This window comes from Metopolophium dirhodum, chromosome 1, assembly GCF_019925205.1.
Source record: "Metopolophium dirhodum isolate CAU chromosome 1, ASM1992520v1, whole genome shotgun sequence".
In the NCBI taxonomy this organism is placed as follows: Eukaryota; Metazoa; Arthropoda; class Insecta; order Hemiptera; family Aphididae; genus Metopolophium; species Metopolophium dirhodum.
This window is the reverse complement of record NC_083560.1, coordinates 8,158,972-8,175,170: the sequence shown is the minus strand read 5'-3', so window position 1 is coordinate 8,175,170 and position 16,199 is coordinate 8,158,972. Positions and strand designations below refer to the sequence as shown.

The 16,199-nt window shown below is 28.8% G+C and overlaps 1 protein-coding gene across 1 annotated transcript; it reads right to left on the bottom strand.

Moving 5' to 3' along the window:
• Nucleotides 1-262: 262 nt before the first annotated feature.
• LOC132944869 (SCAN domain-containing protein 3-like) lies at nt 263-14,573 on the bottom strand. The gene is made up of 3 exons (XM_061014432.1): nt 13,562-14,573; nt 2,301-2,498; nt 263-402 (listed from the first exon to the last, which is right to left on the bottom strand). The coding sequence occupies exons 1-3, from the start codon at nt 14,571-14,573 to the stop codon at nt 263-265; spliced, it is 1,350 nt and encodes a 449-aa protein (XP_060870415.1).
• Nucleotides 14,574-16,199: the final 1,626 nt, after the last annotated feature.

The window sequence follows — 16,199 nt, the reverse complement described above, 5'->3', positions numbered from 1 at the left end:
TTTGTTAAAAGCACTATTTTTGCTATTTTTCTCGATGTTCATTCCGTTTATATGTATGTAAGTGTCAGTTTGTATTTTTTTGAATAATGAAAATGTTGGGGTGAGCTTTTGTGAATTGTGAATTTAATTTTGAGTGGAAAGACTCACAGCTATTTGTAGTACGTTCTGATGTTATTTCTCTCGATGCCCAAATACGTGGATTGAATTTTGCACCTTCATCAATATAATATTCAACTAAATAATCGCAGAACTTAATTATCCTTTAATCATCTGGAGAAACTGACATCAAATCTGTCGTAAAGCAATCGCTTATTTCTTCTGGATTTAGTAATGGTAAACCAAATACCCATTTTAGCCAATTACCTATTTCAGTTGATGCGTCTTTATATTCTTTTGATAAGCCTAAAAAATAAAAATTATAAATTAATTAATATTAATAATACATAATATGACAATAATAGTATTGTATGCAGTGGCGTATTTTCAAATTGTTTGTAGGGGGGGGGGGGGGGTCTAAATATTAAGTACCTATAAGTTTATAATATAAAAAAAACACATACGAGTTATGATGTAATAACTATATTATTTATATTATATTATGTATATTTCACTACTATTATGATTTATCAAATTAATTAAGTACCTATAAGTTTATAATATAAAAAAAAACACATACGAGTTATGATGTAATAACTATATTATTTATATTATGTATATTTCACTACTATTATGATTTATCAAATTAATAGTTTTTTATAATAAAAAAGGTAAACGTCTTTTTTTTCTGGCCAGTTCTTCAATAACTTCTTCCGGTTCTATTGAGTAGTTTCGATGAACATTGAACCTTTCTTCTAACTCTGTAATAAATTTGTCAAGATAAGGAATAAAAATTGATGCTCGATAATATTGTTCCGGAGTATTTAATGGTATATTGTATCTATTAGTTTGTTTTTTTGTTAATCTCGGAATTTTAATTTCAATATCAAATTTTGCGGCTACTACTTTTAATGAATCCAAATTGCATTTAGTATATCATGTATTTCATTTTGAGTCAATACTCTTTTGACGTAATTGAAAATATCGTGTCTATTTATATGGGACGTGGACGACGTAGAGATATCAGTGTCTGATGCTGAAACTACTGAATCTGTGTTATTTTGTATATTGTCAACTTTTTGAGGTTTAAAAAAGACTGAATATTGGGTTTCTTTTTAGAAGTCATAATTGTGATCTATTTAGAATAATATATAAAATACATTAATATTATGTATAGGTACCTAGTGTATACATAATAATATTATCATTTTAATATTTTTATTTTACACGTTACATCAAACAATAATATTTGTAAATTATATTTGAAATTATAAATTAGCAATTACCTTACGTCCTTACTGTCTTGTTAAGTGTTTCGGTGTTCATGTAGCGAATTAAGTAGAATGCCTACTATAATCACGGTTATCTTCTATACCGTGCTATAATGTCAATAACAGTCTGCGTACCTACTAATATAATCATATATTATTATGTTACGTCGTTATCGTCGTAATTGTCGTCGTAGGACGACGACGACGCGACAAAAATAACCAAAAGTTAAACCAAAGTAAAACCCATAATATAAAATTAATATTCTCTTTCTCGGTACCTACGTACCAAGTTATTAATGACTTTTTAAATTTTTTCTGGGGGTGGTCGAGACCCGGGACCCCCCCCCCCCGTAAATACGCCACTGATTGTATGTGTATTTGAATATATATGTTTACCAAGACTTTGAATGTGTTTCTACCAATTTTGTGTTAAATGAAATCTGCAACCAATCATACGTATTTCTGGCCATATTGTTTTTGCACCAATATGTATAGCTTCTTCAAAATCGGAAACTATTTTCGATGGAATGAATAATAAATTAATTTCCGAACATTTTTCAACCACATATCCGAACGATAGTGCATATGTGTCTTTACATTTGTCTGGTAGTAAGAAGTACACGAGTGGTATATAATGTCCATTCTTGAAGATGTGTATAGTAAAAAGCTGAAGAAAATATTTTGGACAGTAGGTAAAAGTACCATCCACAAATATTTTGTCTACTGAACATAGAAGTTTTAAATTCGTTTCTGTTGAAAAACATATAATTTTGTTTACTGAATCGACAACAAGAATAAAGTTTTCGTCCTGGACAGTTTTAATTTGACGCTCGCTCATTACGTTGATTACTTCTATAATATTTGTTGGGAGTTTCGGATATGACGATCTACGAGAACGGTATAAACATTGATAAATATTATTGATATCTGTACCTGTAAACGTTTGTGTTAGTTCTGGATTAGTTAAAATGCCTCTATTTATGACTTTTGAAGGCCTTTCCATTTCGTTTTCCGATTTTCGTTTGAGTCCATTAGAAAATGATTTTTTTGTTATACTTGATTCAGTTTCTTGGTGATGGTTGACATTATATTGTGTACTTTCATCTTTTAAAATGTTCTTAACTGCTTGATCTACATATATTTTCGCAGTACACTTTTTATGTATGCACTGCCATTTAAAAGCATCCAAATATTTCACGTAATCTTTTTTATAATATTTACTATTATTATACAAAATCAAATCATTTTTTCGTTCACTTGATATAATAGTAAAGTTCATTGTAATTAAAAATGTAACAAATTGTAATTAAGATCCTAATACAAATGTGCGAGTGTGTGACACTTTATACTTGTGGAGCAATTTCGTTAACTAGATCGATACTGTCGATACTGATCAGCAACTATGCGAGAAGTAACAAGGGAAGTCCATATTTTAACAAGCGGAACCGAGCCAACATAAATATACTATTATTATAGTCTTATATTTTATCTTAAAGATAAGATTTCAGTTAGAGTCATAGGTAGGTAATCAGTATAATAAATACGTAGCTTAATACATTATAGCAATAGGTACGGTTTGAAATAAAATGTATTTACTCGTGCGCTACACGCATAATATTATAAGAAACCTGATGGTTGTAAAAACATTAATATGGCACAATATCAAAAATAGATTTATAGATTTATAAAATTTATAAATTCACTTATTAACTGTTTCCAAATATTACCAAAAGTAGTTATACACTTTAATTTTGAACTAAACAATTTAGACTATATACAATTAACAATATATGTATATTCACATACACATATTAATTAAATACTAATATTTTAATTTATAGTTGTATATATTGTCCAAATTATACTAAATAGACTATACATTTTAAAATACATATACAAAGGGGGGTGGGATGAATAGTGTTCGGCGGAATCGATGTGTAAATATTGTAAACGGTAGCCGGCGGAATCGATATGTGGATATTATAAACAGTAGCCGGCGGAATCGATATGTAGATATTATAAACAGTAGCCGGCGGAATTGATACAAAATCGGCGGAATCGATATACGCCCCCCGGCACAACTAATAATAGCATATTTCCGTATTTGAAGACAAATAACAAATAATAATAAGTAGGTACTTCTTCGATCTATGAAAACAAATTCATGAAATACGATCCAACAAGTTAATAAAATTGTAATAAAATAAAAATACAACTTAAAAATCCGAGAAGGTGTGTACCTATATCATACATTGTATTGCTAGTAGGAATTTGTTCGATAATTTTGTGGTACACAGCAAAAGCTCCACCGAAAATGTACTTTTATAGTTTTATAGTACCCTAACTAATTGGAGCATGTTTAAGCAAAGTTAGGTTACGTTTGTTTTGTAATACCTATTTATATATCATGGGTAAGTTACAATAACGGTTAAGTCCAATACCCGGGTGATTTACGAAATAAACGTATTTTTACTTTATCTGATAGGTACCCCTATGGGCTATATTGCAGGCATTCTAAGTTTAAATTTTAAAAAAATTGGACATTATGAAAAATATCGATTTTATTTATTTTGTTGTAATTTAAACATGATTTTCACACGTGACATTTGTTGTCGTTAAGTAATTATTATTGACTATACACAATCACATTTTTTATTAAAGTATTAAACGTATATTAATTTTAATACGTCGACATGAGTAGAGATGTGCACGGGCCAGGTCATAATGAAAATATTTCCGGTTGGTTAAGACCGGATAATTGACTTTTGACTGGATTAGTCAAAAATAAAACCTATACTGTAAATTTTACATATACGTTTTAAAGAAAATTATATATACCTAGTACAAGTACAATATCTAAACTATTTTTTTTCCAGCAAACAGTTATCGTCGACCACAATCATGAATTCAAGAATTAAAAAAAAAAATTACGAAACATGGCCTGGGTGGATACATGTTTTTAATTTAAGTTTCGGTCTTTCGGGCCAGTTTGGCCAAACAAAAATGGACCGTGCAGAACTGTAATGGCTATTGACATTTGACTTACAAGTTATAAATATCAATAATATATCAAATATTATATGAATATTAGCAGTGGTGGATCCAAGGCTTAATTTTGGGAGGGGGATGGGGGGGGGGCAAATGCCCCCTTTGCCTTCCCCCTGGATCCGCCATTGAATACTAGAATACCATGTCCTGTACTATAAATTATAATAGTACCTATAAATGTATAATGTAGCATTAGATTATAGTATAATATTAAGAAAATAGTTATTACTTAATTAGTAATGAACAAATATTCAAATAGAATTAGATAATATCGATATTTACTAATTTACTATTATACAATAATAATATAATGTGGTCATTTTCCTCAACTGGTACATATTAAAATATTTTTTGTACTAACTAGTACAATATATAATATTATATTGGTCGGCTGAAATTTTTTTGGCCTACCTACCTAGCTCTAATAGCTTTCAAAAAGTTGAAATGACGCCCCTGAATTAAATAATTGTTGTACACAATGTATTTAATTTGTTTTTACGTTTCCTTGTAATGCGCTAACACTCGGAGACATACTACACTAGACTACACTCTACATACTATAGTTTTATAAAACTTAAACTAATTGTCTAGGGGGGGGAGGAAGGATCTGATTCCCACATCACCCATCTTGTATACGCTCCTGTCGACTACATTATCTCGTTGAAATTAATAAATAAATTGTAAAACTAATTATTATTGTACAAGATATTTTATAATATTTTATTGTATAACATTATATTGTAAATCATAATCCCAATGGACTTTGCTGCCTGGGTTAAATTAAATACAAAATAAACTATATTATTATTTAGTTCTATACATTGTTGTGTTGTCGACTAATATGTTATCGTAATATAGGTGTCCGTCGCGACTCGCGATCGTCGTCTTTTCAGCTATATGCCAGCTATTGTAATTATTTGTTATACAGAAATAAGCCGACGTCGCGACGATAACGACGATCACCAAGGAAATACCTACGATATACTGACGCGCATACCTGCACTCACCCACAATACACAATAACATACACAATAATAATATTATCTAATCTTATACTTGCAAATTTGTTATAGTTAGTATACCATACAAATGTATTATAAGTTAACAACTACTACAACTGTTTATGCGATGTTGCGAGTTGGTATAAATTCTGGATATTGAAATGTACAATAACATAATATTTAGCAGCTGCACGACCGTAGTTACAATCATCACAATAATATTAATTATTATTTATTATATAATTATAGGTATTATAATATCTTACAACAACGTCACTATTATTATTTCCACAAAAGTATAAAAATGAATAACTTCACGTTTCTATATAATATTCTAGGAACTTGAATAAGTACTAGATACTATGTAAAGTAGTTGAAAAAAAATCGTTAAAAGTATAAAAATTAAAGCAATTATACGATGGGCACGTTAAGTTTAATGAAATATAAATAATTTATAATAATTATTTTACAAATTATATAATAATACTATCATAAACAGTAACCGGGAAAAATAGTCCCGGGAAAAAATTTTACTCTACTCTACCCTACTGTAGTGTGTAATGTATAAATGCTTGTACATAATTATTTGTATTTTGTTATGTACCTACCATGATATTTTAAACATTTTAGATTAAAATACTTTTTTTAACTATTAATTATATAGGTAGGTACTATTGTATTTATTATTCTAAATTGTATTATTTTAGACTTTTTAAATTAATTACCATTTCATAGTGTGGGGCATTTTTTGTCTGGACTTTTTTTCCACGATGTACCATAAACACATGAATTTAATATAAAAATATTATAAATTAAATTAACTGTAAAAACTGTATCTAACGCAATTGCACTCATTGCACGTTAATTTTAAAGTTTAATTATTTAAGTATTTTAAGGTAAGAATTAAGAAAATAATATAAGTAATGGTTATATTAGCCATTACCAGGGCTCGGGACTTTTGCTTATTTTTATGGATTGATTTAAAATGTAGCAGAGTGCCATGGAAGTGTACGTCGTGTTACAACACGTTCAATTATAAAATTTGAAAGTGCTTTTTTATTTTTTTCAACGATTTTTCAAAAAATTCTTATTTCTAGTTTTTCTGATTAATACAAAATGGCTACTTTCGAATTTTGAAAATCAAAAATAAAGATTTTAAGCATTTTATTTTTCAAATAATTCTAACTAATAGTTAATACTATGTTTATGAGATTGGACTATAGTTATAATAAGTTATGATATTGTACCTACCCAGAAAATAAATTTACCTTGGTAAAAGGTTTTTTTTTTAAAGAGGCCCATACAAAATTATTGTGCCGGGGGCCAATTCATTTGCCAGACTGACATTGTGTAGTATTCAGTATAATATAGACGTATTATCCTTATTACACAAAGTTATATAAGTCAAAAACTACTAGTTCGAATTTAGTTTCAGATAGGAAGATAACAGTTTTCAAATAAAAAATTATCTCATGTTGTTTTTACCACCGTTAAAAATATTGAAAATCCACATATTTTTTTCTACACATTTGAAACTGACAAGAGGACATCCGAGAGGAGTCCTATATTGCCACGAATATGTTAATATCAAATGATATGTAGCACAAGGGTGTCCGACTCCAAATTATATAAATAGGAGGCGGAGGAGACATTTGAAATCTTATATATTTCATACAGAAAGAAACGATTCCAAAAAAGTGGGTAAGTGGATGTCGCTCTGCTAGTAACCTACTTTAGTGGGCCACTGTAATGGATGGTGTTAAATTTGAATTCAATGACATAATATCATTATTGTATAAGAAAAACGATTCTGAACGAAAACGGTCAGTCAGCCTATGATATTACCGAGTATATTTGATGATATTATTGTGAATAAAGTAATTCATTTTAGTATTAGGCATAAAGTAGGGTTAATTCATTTTTCCCAAAAAAATTATATTTGAAAATGTCATTGTGTGTATAAAACATAACAATATTCTCTAAAAGTTTCATATACCCACTAATAATATTTTTTAAATTACAACAAAATACCCAAAATCATTATTATTGGATTTAATACGTAATTTCGTCCAAATTTGAATTTAAAATATCTGTAAAAAATAACTGTGTTTACTGTTTATAATGTTTATATATTTTTTAGATTTTTTGGTTACAGTATGAACTATTTATGAGAATCTTTAAAAATTAAAGATTAAATTTTAAACCTTAGTTATAAAAACTGAACATTTTATAATTTCTTAGTTACTATGAATGGTAATTTTCGAGATTTTGATAAATGTTATCAAAATTTGAACTTTAAAATACGTTTATTAAAAAAAATTGTGCCCACGTATTTTTAATATTTTTTAACTGCTATTGTAACAATATATCAGGAGCTTTGTATTAAATTTTCACTCTTTTTGGCTCAACAAAGAAAATGTTATTAATATTGATAGAAAAAAAAATATTGAAATTTGAATTTGTACCTAAACAGCTCAAAATGAGTCAAAATATTATTTTGTGTAGAAAATGCTAATATAAACATTCAGTCAAATGTTCATGTATCTACGGTAATTTGTTTTACAGTTACGCCAAAAACCAAAATCGATTTTGCGTAAAAATTCCCGTTTTTCCTTAATTTTTCTTTTGTTTTTCACGGCGCTTTTGAAAACTACTGAGAAATTTTTACTTTTTACCCCCAAAGTAAGAACTAGATTCACTTTCTTATCAGAAAAAAAAAATCAAACACACATCATTGTAAAATCAATACATTCATCGCTCCGCTCAGAATGTAAAATTAAGCATTGACATTTTTGGAGTAAAATACAATGAATAAGAGACGTACATGTCCCCAGCCCAACTCAATAAAAATTTTAACATTTTTTTCATTTCAACATTTAGCAGTCAATTAGCAACAATTAGCAAGACTATTTTCACAATTTGCAAGCCTTTAGTTGAATCATAAAATAAAAAAAACTAAGGGTGGGGCTGGGGATATGCATCTAAAGTTGGCCTCTTTAGGACATACAGTGCACCCGGTGGTTACGTTTATCTGTAGTAAAATTTTCAATCAAGTTTTCAAACAAGTGACGACACCTTATCAATACACCTTGAGGTTACTCAACAAAACTTATTTTTTGGTGCACGAAAAGTTATCAATTTTGTCATAGCAAGAATTACAGTTAGCGCTTTTGCATTAAAGTGATTTCTCTTGGTACTACGAAATATATCAGTACCTATACACAGTCATAACTAAGAAACAAAATTTTCACTACATATAAAGCAGAACTATGGCTGTGCAATATCATTTTTATTTTTTTGAAATCACTTATACGAAAAAAGTACTTATTGTTAAAATCCATTATTATTTGTGTTTTTCAAACTTAAAAAACTATGGACGCATGTATAAGCTCGGAAAGTATTCTCACGGACTGTAGATTTCCGGAATGTAAATTGGCGAACCATATTATCACGGACCGTATAAATCTGGAAAGTATACTCCCGGACCGTAGGTATTTCCCAGGAAAAAAAAATACACACATACAAATCCTGATTCGCGATAAGCGCAGTCTATTACGCCATGTCCATAGTAAATCCGAAATGCGTCCGGCGCGTCCGTTTTCGCATCTCACTCAACGCACATTATTGCGGTAAACGCATGCATGTCCAACGTGAATTTGCGTCCGATGCGTCCGATGATTACGATATCAAGAGTATTCTCGATGTACTAGAACGTGGTTGAACGCGTAAGAGTGCACTTGTGTTTTTTTCATAATGTCTACACATAATATGCAAAAAAATGTATGCTCGCAGAGAGTATAGGTGTAAAATATTATTTATACAAAAAATACATAAAAAAAAAAAAAAAAATATAAATTCTATTTTGAAAAATCGCAAAATGTTTGGTGGATTTCATCATTTGTATAGAAAATTACGTGACAATGAAAATTTGTTTTACGCATACACGAGAATGTCTACAACAACTTTTGATTATATTGTTGAAAGTATAAAACCTGAGTTAAATCTCAAATCGACCAATTTCCGAGATCCAATTAGTGTGGAAGAAAGACTGCCAGTAAGCGACGAAAGTACAAATATTACGATCAACTTTTATGGCTAAGGATTGAAAATTTAAAAAAGGCTCCACGTAAATAGGTTGTATATAAATTACTTTATTCACAATAATATCATCAAATATACTTGGTAATATCATAGGCTGACTGACCGTTTTCGCTCAGAATCGTTTTTCTTATACAATAATATTATATCATTGAATTCAAATTTAACACTTGTAACCAACTGTACAGCAGAGGGACATCCATTTATCCACCTTTTTTTTTTACTAAGTTTTTTTTATTAATTTTTCGACCAACTTCTATTTGGGAATAAATTAGGAAGGAATGACTTACAAAATTTAAATTCATGCTTACAAATACTTACAAATTTCGCATAACGATTTGGAGTAGTCAAAAACTTTGAAATGCCAAAACGGCCAAGTTTCGTGGAAGTTAGCCGTGATTTAAACTTTTGAGTACAATTGAAAACGGCTGATGTATACATAAACTATTTTGACTTGTTTGAGTTGTTTACGTGGACATTTTCAGTTTATATTTTTTTAAGTTTTTTTTCTACTTATGTCAATAAATTGTTATTCTAAGTGGTTTATGATAGATCAATTTATAATAATAAAATTAACAATACAAAATTGATTCTGCTGAATGCAAATGGTATATTCAATTTTATTAAATATATTACGCGTGAGTCAGCGAAAAAACAAATAGTAGTGACAAATAAAAATAAGACAATGATTAACTAATGCAATTATAGTTTTATCGATAATCAAATAATAATTGTTTGATTATTGAATTCGTGTAATTACCAACCATCGATAATTTTATCACGATTATATCGTTTGATATAATATTATGAAGTTGTTTGATGATTTGATATAGGTACAGAAGAATTATAGTACTCGACTTAATTACTCTGAATATAATACGTCTATACATTCTATAATAAATCGGGGCTTACAAAGGGGGTGAGTGGGCGATTGGAACTGAAGTATACAGGGGACAAGCTATTTTAAAGTCACATAATATATTTTTACAAAGAGATTTGGAAAATACTCACAATTTTTTTTATGAGCATTTAAAGTTTGAAGTTTGAATGCTGACAAAATACGTAATAGTCACGAAAATGTGCAAATTATTTCATGTTAAAAATTCATAAAATGTTTTCATTTTAAATCTGAGATTTAAAATATTGTGACTTGTTTCCAATTTTTTTAGTTTTTTTTTCCATAAATGTCAATACAATTTTATTCATTGAGTTAAATAGTGTGTAAATTATAATATATTATAATATCATAAAATATACTTATTTTGTAATAATATACGCTGATAGATTTCAGAATCTTTTTCTTTTTCTAAAATTGTAATTGCATATAGAGTTGGTACATATTTTAACGAGCCACGAAGTGAACGGGGTCAGCTATAATATTATATATACAATTAAACCATTTTTGAGTTATTGAACTTATACTTATAAGTTATAATATTGCCAATGTATTTCACCTGAGGTAACATTTGCCCGGGAAACGACGGGTGGGACAGCTAGTATTATATTAAATTACAACTTTACAAAAAAATTACGTTTACACGTTAATAACAATGTATAATTTAGGACACACCCAGAGTTAAGCAGAATCAATTTTGTGCTGATTTAGCTTTAGTTAACTCATTAAATTAAACTTATATCGATGGTTGGTATAATTACAAGAATTCAATAATCAAGTAATCATTATTTTATAGTCTAACATATTATAATCATATTAGTATTAATCATTGCCTAATTTCATATTTGTTTAGTCACTATTATTTGTTTTGCCTCCGACTCTGACTCACGCTTAACATATTTAATTAAACTTAATATCGAATTTGAATTTTAGCATTGACATTTTTACTATTCATATTATAAATTCAATAATATAAAACATTTTCTATATATTCCTTTTTTTTTAAACAAAATGTTTGCCATTTGTAATATATTGATTATGTATTGTCACACAAACTAATATCATGTTCAATATTTATTCTTTTTCTTTTAGGTGTTCATTAAAAATATATTATGTCCACAGCGCCAATTTGTAACGTGCCCCAGTCAATAGGATTGAAGGATGATGGAATAAATGTAAATCTCGAGTGTTTAGTATAATATGTTTGATTTATTTAACTTTTTCAACTGTGATAGATTATGTAAAAATTACTCTAAGTCCAAATATACGAATGAAGATAGCGAGATGTGACAATAGTTCTGATGACTGCTCCTAAGCTCGTCGGTTGTTCGTCTGATGAACGCTTGTCCATGAGCTCTCCTCGATGGGTCTGTCCCTGTCCCTACTTATTCTGGATAACCGTATATGGTCATCTGTGGCCTCGCCACACGCTCGCACCCGGCAGGAAGTTGAACATATATATATGCTATTATTGTACACGCGCGGTGCTTTATTCCATAACACTCACGATTTATATGGACATTTTATGCGAGTTATATTTTATATAAGTAGTCATATATAGATTGACGCACGCCGTTCATGGTCGCGCGATCGTTATTCGTTTGTACTATACTACACACGCAGCGCATCTGCTATTACTATTACTATTAATGTTACGCGGCGCGTACTATAATATACGATTATGTATACGCATTTACACCGACTAAATTAGTGTTATATTTTAGGTAATATGGCAGCGCATCTGCTAGTTTTATTATTAACGTAATTATTACGCGGTTCTTACTATATACGATTACTTTGATCTACCGCCTAGTAGGTTTTATTTTTAGATAAATAGTTAAAATGTCACAGCTCGCTACAATTATAATACTTACTAACATGCGTTATTTGCAATGCAGTTTTATACAATTAACAAATATTTTATATTATATAGTTAAACATTTTTAGTTTCCATGAATCAGGGGTGCCGATTCAGTTTTTAAAGGTTGTGCAAACGATTAGGTAAAGAGTCCAATTTTTTCCCACTACCAGGCCAATCGTTAAACAAATGTTTCTCGTGTTTTCAAATTTTAGTATCAAAAACATACTTAGCTTTCATACATAGCATATAAATTAATTAATTAATATAAATATAAAATATTCAATTTTTAAGTAAATACCTTTTCATTCATCTTTTATTATTTTTAAATTTTTGAACGCATACATTTGATTAATAGTTACCTACCTATATTTGAAATTAGAATATCAAAAGAAAGGTAAAACTTATAATTAAAGCTTGGCAAACTGAAGGCCATAGTATCAATGACGCCAACGCAAATTGTAGACAAAAAAAAATTTAGGGTGTGCAAGTGCGCACATCTTGCTATCACTCAAATGAGGCAGGTGCCTCTGCTCGAATAATATAAACATTTTCAAAGAATTTCTATTTTTTTTAAATTTAATTTTAAATTCTGAGCGGAGCGATGAATGTATTGGTTTTACAACGAAGAGAGTTTTTTTTTTAATTTAAATTTTTTATATTTGTGTCTGTTTACACGTTAAGTAGTTAAAATAACGCTAAATTTTTACATATTATACCTAACCAGTAAATAATATACATTTATAATGAGTAAAAATAAAATCATATAGCAGAAGAATAATAGCTATTAAAGTTATTAAAGTTCAAACTTTTTTTAACAGTTGAATTTTGTCCAGATTAACCTGCAAACGGGGCAATATTCGACACGTATCTATTATATTTCATTAAAAACCGATGTTATAATTACAATAGTCAACTTCGGACAACATAGATATTTTTAAAAAAATGCAATAAATTTAAATAAAAAAATCTCCGTACATTTATCGCAAATACAACATAATTTATTTAATATTTTAAAGAATAACTTTTTTTTCTATAAAAATGCACACTTAAAATGTATTTTTACTTTTCTGTTTTTACTTGTGGTATTATCATTTTTTATATCTAATAGACAAATGATCATTTATTATACTTGAAACTGAAGTTGTCATTGAAAGCTCATTAACGGTAAGAAAATCGTGTAAGCTCGTAAACATTGAGGAATCTCCATTTTTAAATGCGTTTAACCAAGAAGACAATTTTTGTTTAAATGCTTGAAGTTTTGAGGTAAGTATTAAAATGTTGGTACTCTTACCTTGAAGAGATAGATTTAATTCATTAACTTTATCAAAAAAATCTGCTAAATATGAAGTTAAACACATCCATTTTTCATTACTTAAAAGTGCAGATAAATCGGGTTTAATATCACGAAGAAATATGCGGAGCTCATCACTTAGTTCTATAACTCTTTTCAAAACTTTTCCACGGGATAGCCAATGTACGTCTGTATGGAATAGTAATGTATTATGGTTGGATCCCATATCTTCACATAAAATTTTAAAAAGTCGAGAATTTAGGGCACGGGTTTTCACAAAATTGACCATTGATACTACGTCATTCATAATTGAATTCAGTTCACAGCCAATTTTTCGAAAAGTTAAATGTTCTCTATGTATAATGCAATGAACAAATCTTATATCAGGACTAACTTTCATCACTTCTGCTTTAAACCCTGATATTCTACCAGTCATTGCTGCTGCTCCATCTGTACATACACCAACACATTTGGTCCAGTCTAATTCGTTTATAATAAAAAAATCATTTACTTTTTTAAATATATCTATGCCTTTTGTTGTCTCGGAAAGAGTTTCACAAAAAAGTAAATCTTCATTTATTTCTAGATTATATTGATATCTCACAAATACCATTAACTGGGCATTATTTGTAAGATCTGTCGATTCATCGAGTTGTATTGCAAAAGTGTCACTATTTTTAATTTGAATTAATAATTGAGATTTCATATAATCCCCCATATAGTCTATTCTTCTTTTAATAGTATCATTAGAAACAGGGATGGACCGTAATGCATCTGCAATTTTATCACCGTGTACAATTTCACATATTTTTATTGCTGCAGGTAAAACCAAGTTTTTTCCAATAGTAAAATTTTTTTTAGCTTTAGCAATCAGTAAAGCCATTTCAAAAGAAGCTTTAAGAAGTGTTTTATTTAAATTAGTATGTTTATCAAAAAAAACTACTTGCCGACTTTGTTCTGATGCTTTTCTTTCAAAAAAATCAGACGTTTTATTTTGGTGTTCGGGGTGCATAGTAATTAAATGTCTACTTAATTTTCCAGGTCTCATGCAATCGTTTGAGAGTGTATTTGAACATATGACACACATCGGTCGTTCTTCCTTATTTACGCATGATGCAATAAAACCAAATTTTATATATTCTGAATTGTACTTGCGTTTTTTTTTATTGTTTGCAGGTAAAAATTCATTTTTTCTTTTGCTGGTTGTTGAACTAGAATTATCTGTTTCTGGAAATCTTATGTTACTAGTTGAAGTAGAAGTATCTGATTTTATATTTCCTTTCAACCACTTTTCCATTTTAAACTTAAAATAATATTATTAACACCACACGTCCACACGAAACACACGATATCGAGCAAAGAAACGCGACTGTACTGCAAAGGCTTTACATCATTAAAGTTATCATCATTTTCGATAGTTTAATCTTTAATAGATTATTATTATTATAAGATTAAAGTAGGTAATCTAATAACTCTAATGTGAGATAAACTTTCCCGATGTAATAACAATTTTATTATTATTTAATAACAGTAATCTAACATTAGACTTTATCGACAATGATTAATCATATGGTCGGTTATAATGGTAATATTATAACTGAATAACCGAAAATATTTTAAATAAAAAAAATATTTCAAGGCCCCCCAATCATATAGCCACGGCCCCCTAGGGGGCCGCGGCCCCCAGGTTGAGAAGCACTGATATAAACTATACAACATTGATTATGGGCATCGGTCAAATGCACAAGTGGATGCGCGTATAGTGATTCGGTTCCGAATCATTCATTTTAGTGAGTCATTCAATTGAGCTAGTTAGTTGACACATCACTACTAGTGATGCGCCATTGGGAATATTCCCCAAGGAATGTTCCCGGGAACAGGGAATATTCCTGGAATATTCCCCAACCTCTCAGGAAATTTCCTTAGGGAATATTGAAAAAAAAAAAATAAAAATCGAGTTGGAATAGAACGACAGTCTATACTAGTATATTTTGTTCAAAAGTATAAATTAAGAGTACTGTTTTACTTTTATTTTAAAGTGATTTAAACAAAGACTGAAGTCTAGTTATTTTTTTATTTTATTCATTACATGTATAAATAAAAAGATATTTAGTACCTAGTTATGTTTATTTTCACAACGTATTTCAATACAAAGTAGTAGTTTGGATATTTTATTAATTGTTTTCCTTTTTTTATCATAAGTTCATAAATCATAATTCATTATTATTTTAAAAGTATTAATTAAGAGTACAGTTTTGCTTTCATTTTTATTAATAGAGAGACTGAAGTACATATAGTTATATATAAATATATGTTGTTAATTATATGTATAAGTAAAAGTTATTCAGTATTTCAATTTCAGTATGTTTATTTTTATTTTTTCAATATAGATAAATGAAAGTTAGATCGTTTATTTTGTGATCATTGACCATTGTACAGATTTAAAAAAATTAAATTATCGTTACTTAATAACTTTTTTATAAAGAATAAATATCTAAACTGACATAATATCAATAAAGAGCTGTCATTTGGATCATTTGCAACCATAAGTTTAATTTAAAACTGAAATCTATGATCAATATTTAATAAACTTATTATATTCCCGGAAAATTCTCGGTGTTGGGAATATTCCCGAGAA